At 41.0% G+C, this 14,434-nt stretch overlaps 1 protein-coding gene across 1 annotated transcript; it reads left to right on the top strand.

Annotated features, from left to right (window-relative positions):
• The first annotated feature begins 2,804 nt into the window (after window positions 1–2,804).
• Window positions 2,805–13,092, top strand: MMP7 (matrix metallopeptidase 7). The gene is made up of 6 exons (XM_019974517.2): window positions 2,805–3,047; window positions 5,895–6,121; window positions 6,207–6,355; window positions 8,070–8,198; window positions 10,479–10,640; window positions 12,791–13,092. The coding sequence occupies exons 1-6, from the start codon at window positions 2,913–2,915 to the stop codon at window positions 12,817–12,819; spliced, it is 831 nt and encodes a 276-aa protein (XP_019830076.1). The 5' UTR covers window positions 2,805–2,912; the 3' UTR covers window positions 12,820–13,092.
• Window positions 13,093–14,434: the final 1,342 nt, after the last annotated feature.

Genomic DNA, 14,434 nt, shown 5'->3' on the forward strand with positions numbered 1-14,434 from the left:
AAAGTTATGGCCAACCTAGACAGCATATTAAAAAGCAGAGACATTACTTTGCCAACAAATGTCCGTCTAGTCAAAGCTATGGTTTTTCCAGTAGTCATGTATGGATATGAGAGTTGGACTAATAGTCTTAACAGAGAAAGCTGAGCACCAAAGCATTGATGCTTTTTAACTGTGGTGTTGGAGAAGACTCTTGAGAGTCCCTTGGCCTGCAAGAAGATCCAACCAGTCAATCCTAAAGGAAATCAATCCTGAATATTCATTGGGAGGACTGATGCTGAACCTGAAACTCCAATACACCTGACGCGAAGAACTGACTCATTTGAAAAGACCCTGATGCTGGAAAAGGTTGAAGGCGGGAGGAGAAGGGGACCACAGAGGATGAGATGGTTGGATGGCATCACCGACTCAATGGACATGGGTTTGGGTGGACTCTGGGAGTTGGTGATGAACATGCAGGCCTGGTGTGCTGCAGTCCATGGGGTCGCAAAGAGTCGGACACGACTGAGAGACTGAGCTGAGCTGAACTGAAGGAATGTTCATAGCACAGGAAGTAAAGGCCACTGATGGAAACTTAAAGATCACCAATAGTTAAGATGTGGACACAAGAGGAGTTTAAACAGGAAAATCAGGATCAAAATAGAAGAAAAAACAAAAGAATGTATTACCACAGAATCCCAGGGAAGACAGCCTTTCATGAAAGAAGACAGGCATCAACTGCCCCTCTGTGATCAAATGTGATAAGGACCAAGTAAGTTTTCCAGATTTAGCAACAAATGACTCTACACATATTTTTAGTTTAATATTTAACTTAAGCTCTGTAAGATGATTGCATTATGTCTCCCTACAAGATAATTGAGTTCAGAGTATACTGACTCCTTTATCCCCAGGACCAAGCACTATAATGGATAAAAGAATGTTTTTGTTTTATGAATGAGTAAATTTGGGCAAGGGCTTCTCAAGTGACTCAGTGGTAAAGGATTTGCCTGTCAATTCAGGAGATGTGGGTTGGATCACTGGGTCAGGAAGATTCCTTGGAGAAAGAAATGGCAACCCACTACAACATTCTTGCCTGGGAAATTCTACAGACAAAAGAACCTGGCAGGCTACTGTCCAATGGGATCTCAAAAGAGTCAGACATGACTTAGCAACTAAGCAACAATACAAATTTGAGGACATAGAAATATACTTAATGGTGCTAGGTCAAAGAGAGTTCAGGAAAAAATTTTCTTTCCTGAGTGAAGTCTTACGCACAAAAGAGAGAATTGCTATGATGAATAAAAATATATCTACAAAGAAAGAATTATCAAAACAATTTAGGAAGTATTTGTAGCTGGTTTTAGGAAAAGTTTTCTTCCTGATGCCCCTTGCCCTCAAATATTCACCTAGTCTACTTGATATTCCTTCTTTTGAAAAAGTCATTTAAAGCTATTGTTACCAAACACAAGTTCATGTGCCCAATGCCCACGGGATGAAACAAACCAAAACATCAGTAGTTGGAGCAGAAAGATTTATTGCAGGATCATGCAAGGAGACAGGTGGCTTGTATCTGAAAAACCCCCAACTCCTCGAAGGGTTTCAGCAAATCACTTTTAAAGGCAAGACGAGAGAGGGGCATGGCTGGTTGTTGCCAACTTCTTGGTGGAGGAATCGTTTGTTCTTGCAGCTGCCCATGTAGGTCAGTCACAGTGTTCCTGTAAACTTCCAAAGGGACAAATACTATTGTTTCTTCTGCAACTCTTTAATCTCTAAAAAAATGGACTCATCAAAGCCAGAGCCTTAAGAATAGGCTATCCTATATATTTCAGGCTATAGGCAACGTTGTTTTACAAAAGGCACACAATCAGCATGACTAAACATGGGCAACAAAGCAAAAGTTCAAAGCAAAATACATTTTAAGCTAACTGCAGAAAATTCAGAAATAACGTGCTACAGTAGAGTATACTCAGGAACGTGCCCAATGTAAACACTATGACTTCCCCTCTGTGACTTTGGAGACACTTACAGCGTTTGCTTCATCATGACTTAACTATTTGCATGTTTTATGTGTTAGTATTTTTCTATGCGTTTCACTTTTTTTAATATTGTTTAAAATACAGATGTCCTGTTTATAATGCTCCCTCGATTTTTTCATTGAGAAGACATGTCGGAACACGTGTACCCCGGTGGCGGATGCATGTTGATGTATGGCAAAACCAATACAATATTGTAAAAGTAAATAATAATAATAATAATAATAAAATTTTTTTAAAAAAAGACATGTCTAAGTAGCAATTTGAGGGCTTCCCTGGTAGCTCGGTGGTAAAGAATCTGCCTGCCAATGCAGGAAACATAGTTCGATCCCTGATCTGGGAAGCGGAGCAACTAAGCCCATCTGTCATAAATACTGAGCCTGTGCTTAAGCCCGGGGGTCCCAGCCGCTGAGCCCGCATGCCACAGTTCTGCAGCCTGCATACGCTACAGCCTGTGCTCCGCAACAAAAGAAGCCACCGCGATGAAAAGCCTGCGCATCGCAGCCAGAGAGTAGCCCCACTGGCTGCAGCTGGAGAAAACCCTGCGCAGCAACGAAGACCCAGCACAGCCAAAAATGAATGCACAAATAAAGGCTTTAAAATGAAAAAAAAAAAAAAAAAAACAAGTAGCAATTTGATTCTGGCAAAGAAAATATGTCTTCTCACAGGTTAAATTTATACAGAAGACAAGTGGGAAAAAAAACCCTTTGAAAGACAAATCCGTTGTGTGCTTCCTGCCAATAAGGGCATACTTCCTCGTTGTCATTAATGAAAGATAACACACGCTTTTCAAAGTTCCGTAAGACATTCCAAACAAAGAAAACACTCAAATGAGTCACCTGTTTCCACATTCAAGGTTAAGAAGCCATATAAATTTCTCCAGCCTCCGGCACAGAACACCAAATGCCCCGTAAGTGCGAGGAGACAGCTATGCGGCTGGTGCTGCTATGCGCTGCCTGCCTGCTGCCCGGCAGCCCGGCCCTGCCACTCGGCCCGGGCCCGGGAGGCGAGGGCGACCCACGCTGGCAGCTGGCTCAGGTACGTCTCTGGCCCGCTCTCCCGGGCCGCCACGGACTTTCCAGACAAACTGTGCTTTGCCACTTTAATAACTTTCCCTATTATAAAGGCAATATATGATTTAATCAAGTAGCGATTAAGTGCAGGCTCTGAAGCTTGCCCAAAGGGGATTCAAGCTCCACCTCCTCCACTCGACTGCGTGGATGGACAGAGGCGTGTTATTAACCTTTGAGCTTCAGTTTTATAGCTGAAGATACAACGATATCAGTCAAATAGGGGTGTTGTGAAGCAACATCCCTGAGACATATTATATAAATTGAAGCTTTCACGACCACTACAGTGTATTGTAACTCGAGATATTCTCATAAAGAGCAAAGCGATACTCCTTAAGATGAGGACCCTGGTGATGGAGAGACTTGAGAACAGAAAATGAGGGTAGATGTTGCAGCTCTCCTGCTGATAAACCGATGATGATGGGTGAGGCATGAACTTCTGACTTCGTTTTCTCATATATCCAGTGGAGACAGTAATACTGTGTTTTATCTGGAGGAGTCTAGCAAATAAATGAAGTGGTAACAATACCAGGTATCATGTATGTAACAACTTCAGATTATGAAATACATCCTAAATGTGGTGTCATTGAATCCTCAGCTCTATCCTGGGAAAAAGAAGAAACCAAAGTAAAAGTAATTCACATCCCACATACTTGCTAACTGTAGAGACAAGAGTCAAGAACAAGTTCTGGTTCAAAAGTCATGTACTTTCCAATATATTACTTAATAATTATCCTAATGTGAGTGAGGGACAGAAAGTGTTAGTGGCTCAGTCGAGTCCAACTCTTTTTCGACCCCATGGACTACAGCCCACAGGGCTCCTCTGCCCATGGGATTCTCCAGGCAAGAATACTGGAGTGGGTGGCCATTCCCTTCTCCATGGGATCTTCCTGACCCAGGGATCAAACTCAAGCCTCCTTGGGTTCTCCTTCAGATTCTTTACAGGCTGAGCCACCAGAGAAGCCCAAAGTGTAATTAATTATTATTTGGTAAAAGTAGTGTTTATAAATTTAAGCATAAGAAAAGTTGAGTTTTATTTCACACTAACTTTGACTTTTTTCAAAGTCCCTGTAATGTGTTGGATTGAACCATATGAAATTACTGATATTTGACCATTTTTAAAAAGTATTTATTTTATTTTTGGCTGCGCTGGGTCTTCGTTGCTGTATGTGGGCTTCCTCCAGTTGCAATGCATAGCCTTGTCATCGTGGTGGCATCTCTCGTAAGGACAATAGGCTCAGTATCTGTGGCACACAGGCTTAGTTGCGCCCCGGCATGTGGAATCCTCCCAGAGCAGGGGTCAAACCCATGTCCTCTGCATTGGCAGGCAGAGTTTTAACAACTGGACCATCAAGGAGGTCCTATTTGACTATTTTCTTTTGATCTGAAAAAGGTCCATTTCATATGGTTCCAACCTTCTGGATTCAGAAGGAGTCCACTTGCAGGAGTGTTGAGCCCCTCCACCCAGGGTGCAGATTGCCAGTAAACCAGAGGGAGGTTCTCTAGTTTTAAAGGAAGGTAGGAAAAGTCATCTCAAGGATACTGAGAGATTTCTTCCAGAGAGTGTCTTTGCAAAGCTGGTAGCTCTGGAAGGGAGAAAATGAGCTATTTGTTTTTAAATCAGGGATTAACTCCCAACTGTCATGGATGAACAGTGAGTACTTGTATTGAATGAAACACAGTCTTGGGAACAGGAAGAGAGAGCACCTTACTGCTAAGGTTACTTACCTGAAGTTCATAAACCTAACTCATTTTGACGGCACTATCACCCATTAACATGACGCTGTACGTTTTTCTGAGGAAATGGGCTTTGGAATCAGAATTGGAGTTCAAATATCCGTTCCTTTTGTTACTCCTGGGGTGACTTCATGCAAGTTACTCCCCTTCTCTGAGCCATGATTCTTCAAATGTGAAATAGGAAAGTATTGCCATACCCAACTTCCAGGGTGGTTATGAGGTTTAAATAAGATAAGCATATAAAGCTCTTGGTATAGTCCCTGCCACTAGTAAGTGCTTCATCAAGGTTCTGGGGAGGCTGCTGCTGTTGTTATTTTCATTCACTCTCTATTTTTTCCTATTTAGGAAAAAATAAATATCCTCACACCCATTCACTGGGGTCCTTTAAGAAATTCCCCCGGACCTAACGGCACATGGAACACACCTAAGAAACCTGCTTTACCTTACAGCTTCACAAAGAGGGTTTTACAAAGAACTTAGCTATGGAAAGAGCTCTGGCCTGGCAAGCAGTCAAGAAACTCAGGACCAGTTTGCCTACTAGCATAATACGTGACTGCGGAGCACATCATTTAGTTACTATGAGTTTTGATTTCTTCACCTAGAAAATACATATATTAAATGAAATAATGTCCTAATTTCCTTTCCCAGGACTAAAATGTTAAAACCTTTAACCTCAGGGGACCTGACCTCCAGAGCATCTTAGAAAGGGCTGGGTGACTTTGGATCTCCCCAAAGGGTCTCTGATGCCAAGGGCAGACCTCAGGTGCACACCTTGAAGGCAAACGGGGCACTCTTCCTGACTATTAAAAACAAGTCTATGTTTTAAAATTATACAATGGGATAACAGAAAAATAGAGGGACTCTTTTCTTTCGGCCATGAAATGAAATGGCAATGACTCATCATCAATATTACATTTCCTTCTCATGAATGTACTTTTGTTTTACCTGGTTACTGTGTAACTATTCTGCCTTCAAACTACTGTTTGGGTCCATAGGAATCAGAGGCAAAGATGTGCAGACTTCTGAGATAAAAGAAGACAACAAACAAGAATTACAGATCAATTACTCTTTCCAACAGGACTATCTTAAGAGGTTTTATTCATCTGACTCAAAAATTAAGAATGCCAATAGTTTAGAAGTCAGACTCAAGCGGATGGAAGGATTCTTTCACCTGCCTATAACTGGAATATTAAGCCCCCGTATTATAGAGATCATGGAGAAGCCCAGATGTGGAGTACCAGATGTTGCAGAATTTTCGCTATTCCCAAATCATCCAAAATGGACTTCTAAAGTAGTTACCTACAGGTCAGTTTTGCTTTGGCTCATTTTGGCAAAAGCAATATAGTCTTTTTCCTAAAAGGTCAAACATTGTTTTCTTGCTTGCTACCAGGATCATGTCATATACTTCAGACTTACCACATATCACAGTGAATCAATTAGTGGCCAAGGCCTTCAAAATATGGAGCGAAGCAATCCCACTGACGTTTAAGAGACTTAGATGGGGAACTGCTGATATCATGATTGGCTTTGCAAGAAGAGGTAAGGAAGATTCCTTCAGGCTGATCCTGTGCGCTGTTTTGCTTGCTGTGTATATCCGTGCCCTCCTGTTTTCCAGATTTAAAATCTTTAATGAGATATAGGTAGATGATAGACAGATACATCAATCTCTTTACAGATTAATGGGATACAGATATAAAGATAAGCATATATGTCAATGTTACTACATTTTTTTCTAGTCCATTAATTTAGAGCCACTTTTTATAGCAGAAGATGGCAAACTATGATCCATGTGCCAAATCCATAAATAAATATTTATTAGAACATAGCCATTTGGTTCAGTTCAGTCACTCAGCCATGTCTGACTCTATGACCCCATGGACTGCAGCACGCCAGGCCTCCCTGTCCATCACCAACTCCCAGAGCTTACTCAGACTTATGTCCATTGAACCAGGGTCTCCTGCAATGCAGGCGCATTCTTTAGCAACTGAGCTATGAGGGAAGCCGGAACACAGCCATGTTCTTTCACTTACCTATTGTCTGTGAGTGCGTTGGGCTATAATGACAGACTTTAGTAAATACAGCAGAGATCATGAAGCCCACAGATCTGGTCCTTTGCAGAAAAAGTTTGCCAACCTCTATGAATCATTTTATATATGTGTGTAAGTTATAAGCAAGGGCTTCCCAAGTAATGCTAGTGGTAAAGACCTGCCTGCCAGTGTAGGAGACATATGAGACATGTGTTTGATCCCTAGCTTGGGAAGGTCCCCTGGAGGAGGGCATGGCAACCCACTCCATATCCTTGCCTGGAGAATCCCGTGGACAGAGAAGCCAGGCAGGCTACGGTCCATAGTGTCGCAGGGAGTCAGACACGACTGAAGCAACTTAGCATGCACGCACATATATAAGCAAAAGAAGAGGTTACAACTTCCAAAAGGCCTAAGTGGTCTTCAAGAATTGAACTGCCCCTGTGGCCTATTGCCAACACCTTTCATGTATTTAGTAAGAAAGCAGAAAATATAAAATTTTATATTAAAGGGCTTAAGGAGATAAAACCCATATACATGAACTGCTATTAATTACTGGTGCTTCATGGTACAAATTTTAGAGGCAAATGTTGCTCTTTTAGTCTGCTTTAATATTATACTTCCTGGGTGCTGTGAATTTAGCTGAAATTTAAACTTAAACACAATATTGACAAGAGTAAAGAAAACCTTATAGAAAGCACTGATCACGACACTCCATGCTTTTTAAGAACCAGATAAGTTGGATATGGCCAGATAACAGTTTGAAAATAAATTTCTCTGCATCACAAATAAAAGCACATCAAAATCTACTTTAGGACACCTTGAGCACAGTTCTTCAAGAAACTACTATATTCACAAAGAATAAGCTAGATTTTTAAGAAAACTTACATTAAATGATATTCAATTACCTGCTGAATCCAGTATTCTCCACTCTGCCACCATGCGGCAAAGGAAAATGATCAAATTTAACGTTTAGATGGCACCATAAATTAGATGTGAATGTTTTTAAAGTCCTGCATCAGTAAGCTTTCAAAATGTGGAGGTTATCAGGGATGAGCAGCAGCTGTATGAAAGAAAAAGTTCCTGTGACAAACAAATACCCAAACCACCCTGTCATGTAGCTGGCTGCTTGGACTGATCTTTTTCACCTCACTAATCATATAGACTGAAAGATGGAATGACTGGATATAGATTCAGTCTCTAAAGGCAATCGCCCTGCTTTCTTTCAGCTCATGGGGACCCATATCCCTTTGATGGGCCAGGAGCCACACTGGCTCACGCCTTTGCACCAGGGCCAGGCCTGGGAGGAGATGCTCACTTCGATGAGGATGAACGCTGGACTGATGGTATCGGGATAGGTACTGCATCCTATATCTCTTCCACTACACATCCTTTTTAAAATCCTGAACTTTCCATATCTTAACTCTCTCTAACTTTGATAATTGCTTTGATTAATAATAGTTATCTAGTCTTGCTAACTGCCAACCTCTGTGCTTTAAATGTGCTCATAATGTTCCACGTATGGAAGATGGAGGCTCGGGCTACAGAGTCAAGCAACATTGGGTTCAATTTGCTCTACCTCTACCAGTTAGTCACATTCTCTTTGGACAAGTTACTTAACTTCTCTGAGCCTCAGTTTCCTCATCTGTGAAATGGAACTGTAAGTAATTCCCACCCCACAGGATTGTTGTTTGAATTAAATGAGATAATGCTTATGCAATGCTTAGCATAGTGCTTGGAATATATTAATATTTCAATAAATTATAACTCTTTTGTATATATCCCCCAAATGTTTTTTAATTAAAGGAGAAAAAGGGGCCGCTGCCGCCGCCGCTAAGTCACTCAGTCATGTCCGACTCTGGGAGACCCCATAGACAGCAGCCCACCAGGCTCCACTGTCCCTGGGATTCTCCAGGCAAGAACACTGGAGTGGGTTGCCATTTCCTTCTCCAATGCATGAAAGAGAAAAGCGAAAGTGAAGTCGCTCAGTCGTTTCCGACTCTTAGCGACCCCATGGACTGCAGCCTACCAGGCTCCTCCATCCATGGGATTTTCCAGGCAAAAGGACTGGAGTGGGGTGCCATTGCCTTCTCTGGAAAAAGGGGCAGAGACTATGATATTTGGAGAATTATATATAATTCTAATATTATATGGGCTTCCTAGTTTCCTCTAGTCACAAATAATCCACATGCCAATGCAGGAGACATAGAGATGTGGGTTCGATCCCTGGGACAGGAAGATCCCCTGAAGGAGGGCATGGCAACCCATTCCAGTATTCTTGCCTGGAGAATCCCATGGACAGAGGATCCCGGTGGGCTACAGTCCATAGCGTTGCAAAAACACGGGCACAACTGAAGCAACAGCACTCACACACTAATATTAGTCATTATTGGTCAGAAAGAACCCGCACTATAACCCAGCCCATTGTGGTCATCATTTTACAAAGTGGAAGATTATAGACAAAACAGAAAACTAATGAAGAGAAGCTCTAGATAAATAATCCTAATTGAAAACAATGCTTTTAAAAAATTGGCTACTAACTGGCCCTGAAAGTAAAATGAATACCTGTGTTTGGCAGTGGGAATTCACCACCATAGTGATGCCTTGCTGTGAAAATCTAACCTATGTAAAATTATGACACTGCTTCCATCTCACATCTTGCGTGTGTTTTTCATTCTTCCCTCTTCCCACTCAAAGTAAACTAAAGACACCTTCCTTCAGTCTAATGCACCATGATTGGAACTCTGGCCCCTCAAACTCACACACTCACAACTTCTTTGTTATTTGCAAAGCCTATCTATGAGTCTGAGGGAGAGAGAACATATATTTAACACACTTTAACAAATCGAAAGCAAATTGCAGCCTTGCCTGGAGGTCCTGCCCTACAGTCATGCTTTCTCAAAACCAGCTTTCTCTCTCCTGCTATTCAGAGCCACTATCATTGGGCTTCCCTGGTGGCTCAGAGGTTAAAGCATCTGCCCGCAATGCGGGAGACCTGGGTTCAATCCCTGGGTCGGAAAGATCCCCTGGACAAGGAAGTGGCAACCCACTCCAGTATTCTTGCCTGGAGAATCCCATGGACGGAGGAGCCTGGTGGGCCACAGTCCACGGGGTCGCAAAGAGTCAGACAAGACTAAGAGACTTCACTTTCACTTTCATCATTTATTGAATATTCATCATTTTTCAGATATTGGGAAATTCAAGTTATTATGACAAATCTATAAGGTAGGAATTATTGTCTCCATTTAACAGATGAGGAACTGAGCCTCAGCAATACCCATTAATTTGTCCAGAGTTGTCCAGCTAGTAAGTAGCTGAGCCAGGTTTCAAACTCAGGTCTTTATAATAATCCTTTGCTTTCTGCTTCTGAACACTGCTGAGTGATTACATAAGAAGCAAATAGGCAGAAAAAAACTTATATTTTCTTAAAACCAGAAGTGGTGATAAGATTAAAGTACTACTTTTCTGATTCCTCTTTTAAACCTACCTCCTCATGAAGGCCTGGAAACAAATAATAAAACTATGGAGGATTTAAAGAGTTAGGTATCTTATAGTTACTTTGATTTTGATTATATGTTTTGATTTTATTATACATATAGTTATTTTTACAGTCACTGTATGTCTCTCTTTGGTCTCAGGAGTTAACTTCCTGTATGTTGCAACACATGAGCTTGGCCATTCCTTAGGTCTGAGTCATTCGTCTGATCCTAATGCTGTGATGTATCCAACCTACAGCAAAGAAGATTCCAAGAATTTCAAACTTTCACAGGATGATATCAACGGAATTCAGCTATTATACGGTAATACTTCCATATTTCCATAAGGAGGCATTGTCTCCTTATGGTAGGCCTGAATGAGAAAGGCTGGGAAATAGGTATTTACTCTGAAAAACACACTGGAACATATATCTCTAAAAGCCTATTGAGGGGAGAAATTTGAGACATTAGATACTTGAAATCTAATCAGACTATCTTATACTATGAGAATATTTATACTATGATTTTAAGTTTTCAGTAATATAATATCATTTGATGAAATCGTGAAAATGAAACTTCAAGGGGTTTTTCTTTAAGCTGCAACTCACTCTTACTTCTTGCTCGATTCAAGTACTTTAGGAGTCTCCCCCACAGGGATGGACTGAGGAATATAACACCTTCCCCTGTAGCTTCCCACTCCCAAGGATTTGGCCCTAGAGGAGGAAAAGTGACCTAATTTTTCCTGCCTGCATGTGTACATAGGGAAAGGGGTTAACCATAAACAGTGACTTCTTATAATTGTTAGTCATGACTGTATGAATATCCCATGTCCCAATCTACATGGGGTTTTTTTGTTTTAATCAATTTCCAAACTCAGTTTTAAAAAAATTAACTGATTTGTATTTGCTTGATCAAGTCAGAAAGAGTATTGTGAGAAAGAAATCAAAGGACAAGGATAAAAAGCTATGTCTCCAGACAAATGAAAGATTTAATTATATAGGTATTAAATGTAAAGAGTTTATTAATTCTTATAGAAAATATAATAGTAATAGAGCAGAAAATATAATAGTAGGAATCAAAGAAGATAAATAAATCATCCAAGGACAAATTCTGGGTTCTTGAACAAAGATTCCAAGCCAGGGCTGCATGACTTCACACTTTCTACTACACAATTCAGCTGATTACTACTTAGTATGCTTTTAAAGGCAATTTGGAAAAGAGAATATATATAGGATGATATCTTTAAGTAAACAGATACAATTAAACTTTTCTGGCAAAAATGTCAGGATGATAAGAATACACTGCAAAAAGATCACCTAAGAGTCTTTGAATGTTCAGAAAAGCAATGAAAGTGCTCCCACATAATAAATAATGCAATGTCCTCAGAGGGAAATTACTCCTGAAAGATAACAGATTGAAGCTGTAATTTACTATTAATCAGCTTTTCTCAAATTGTGTTCCCAGAACACTTGGCCTACCAGATAATTCCCGCCCCTACCCAGCCCCCACCAAAAAAAAAAAAAGATGCTTTGGAGAAACAAATTCAAAAACCACTACCTACTGTATTTGAGGTACACAGGATGTTACAGAGAACCTAACAAACTCTCATTTAATTCAGCACTTACTAAATTACAATCCTCTGTGTGGAACACCCATTGAGCCCTCTCAGAATAGCATTTCAAAGAAGACAGTTTGGAAAATATCATGTAACTGTACCTCAAAGTTCTTATTTAAGGAGATGCTGCTGTCAAAAAAGTTCACGAAACACTGACAACTGTTGGCAGTTTTCACCAACAAAGTAGAAAATATTATTAGTACCTCCCCTTATATAAAACCATGGAACTCATGGATTAGTGCTTTAAATCCTATGTTTTAGAGAATGAGGTGCCTCCAGTCAAAGTTGGAAAGAGGTAGCTTCTGGATAAATTAAAGCAAGACTTAATTATACAGGTATTAAATGTAAGGTGTTTATTAACCCAAGAAGTGATATGAGCAGAAAATATAAATTCAAAAGAATGTGATTAAACTCACAAATGTAGAATTCCCAATATTCTTTTCAGGATTATAAAAATAATAGCTAAAATGCATCAAGTTTATATAGCGTACCAAGCATTTCACATGCATTATCTTGTTTATTCCAACAATCCAGTAAATTCTTAGTGCCCTTGTTCTATAGATTGGTAATCTAATACGAAGAGAGGCTGTTAATAAGGAGTATCTTACCCAAGATCATGCATCTGGTAAAATGGCAGAGACAGGACGCAAAAGTATCTGACCCCCAAGGCCTACACACTATTCAGTGCTGCCTTTTTAGCCTTTGGAGGTTCATCTTCAAAACTTGTCCCAGGCATAGAAAAGTGGGCTGGATGAATGAGTACCTACTGCAACACTTCTTGTGTTTTTTTAGCCTTAGGATTTGTGTGTGTGTGTGTTTTATACAATGCCAGAACGTTCTTATTTTTGTCTCTTAACAGGAAAGAGAAATGATTCAAGAAAAAAATAGAAACTTCAGCAAAACACACCTTCATTCATTGGGTTCTATGTAACCATTCCCAACCAGAATTAATGAGCACTGTTCCCGTCTTCCATTTAACACTTGCTGCCTCCAACCTTGTATTGTGGTTGGTTTTTATGTCTCTCCATTTGCGGATAAACTTGTTTACAACATCAGTATGTCTTACTCATCTATGACTCTCCTCAAGCAAGATGCACTTGGTGGATGACAATAAATGTTAAACATACAGATAAATACAATTTTTATTTCTTGGTAAAACTATTCTGGCTTCCCAGGTGGTATGGTAGTAAAGAATCTGCTTGCCAATGCAGGAGACCCCAGAGACTCGGGTTCAATCCCTGGGTTAGGAAGATCCCCTGGAGCGGGAAACAGTAATCTGCTCCAGTATTCTTGCCTGGAAAGTTCCATGGACAGAGGAGTCTGGCGGGCTACAGTCCATGGGGCCGCAAAGAGTCGGACATGACTGAAGTGACTGAGTACAAAAATGATTTCTATTTGGGAGGACTGTGGCAAAAGAAGATATCCCATACAATGAAATCAAAGGCTGAAACCAAAAACATAAGTAACCCCACCACATTATTTTGGGTGTTCAGTTGCCCTTAAACTATTATCAGGTCAGGTATGGTGTAATATAACCCAAGACAGTAGAGCCCAAAAGCACACTAAGTTCCCCTCACCCTTTGGGCTGAGCGCTCACTGTGAGTATTCTGGGTAGTCCAGTGATTCCCACAAAACACATGTGAATTCCCAAGGATTTGCATTCTCATAGCCACTCCCAGCGGCAAGCTCCCTCCGGACCAGACCTCACTCCATCTCTCCCACCACAGCTGCCCTGGCCCCCCTCCTCTGCCCCACGGCAACACAGATATGGCTCACCCTCTTCACTCTTCCTTTCTCCAAACCAGTCCTATAGACTTTGTGAGATCTGTATCAACCATGCGGTTTTACACTGCACAAGGACGCTGATTGACCAAAACTCCATTTGGATGTTATCCTCATCCTTCACATCCTTGATGCGTCCCAGCGTCAGGAATTTCCCGCCCGCCAGCGGCCTCCGCAGGCCCCAACCTCCTCCCTCGTCTCTCCTGATCTTCAGATCTCTACACCCCAGTCCTTGTAGCTTTCCTCAGAAGCTCATCTCCTGAAGTCCAAAGAGCTCTCCCTTTCCAGGCGTAGAGACTCACTACCATGTTTCTGTGGGAAAAACACTCTCCATGCGGGGCTTAACCCTCAGCAGGACACAGAACCGGAAAAGGCTTTCCCTTGTGAGCTGCTCCTCCATACTCCCTACACCCCTGCATGGTTTTCTCTGCAAATGGGGGGATGAATAATTGGAACTGACTTTCTTTCTGATGCAAATTATGCCACACATAAGCGCCCTGAAAAGATCTGTTATTTCACCCAAAATGTATCAATAATTCAAAACTCAGAAATACTGCCAAAACCATTAGGAAACCATTCCAAAAATACAAAAAATGAGAGGGGGAATCCACTACCTAGGCAAAATATAAGGTATATATGAATAGGAGTTCAAAGATTTTTTAGAAACATAAGGGAATAGGTCTATGATAAAAATGTAGAAGAAGATAGAGGTCATTAAAAT

The sequence above is a fragment of the Bos indicus genome, chromosome 15, assembly GCF_029378745.1.
Source record: "Bos indicus isolate NIAB-ARS_2022 breed Sahiwal x Tharparkar chromosome 15, NIAB-ARS_B.indTharparkar_mat_pri_1.0, whole genome shotgun sequence".
Taxonomy (NCBI): Eukaryota; Metazoa; Chordata; class Mammalia; order Artiodactyla; family Bovidae; genus Bos; species Bos indicus.

Bases quoted from the DNA above. Each gene is read 5' to 3' on its own strand.
- MMP7 (XM_019974517.2), top strand. From the start codon at position 2,913: ATGCCCCGTAAGTGCGAGGAGACAGCTATGCGGCTGGTGCTGCTATGC. The intron at 8,199-10,478 runs GTACTGCATCCT...CTTTGGTCTCAG, and splicing joins GACTGATGGTATCGGGATAG to GAGTTAACTTCCTGTATGTT. The intron at 10,641-12,790 runs GTAATACTTCCA...GTCTCTTAACAG, and splicing joins CGGAATTCAGCTATTATACG to GAAAGAGAAATGATTCAAGA.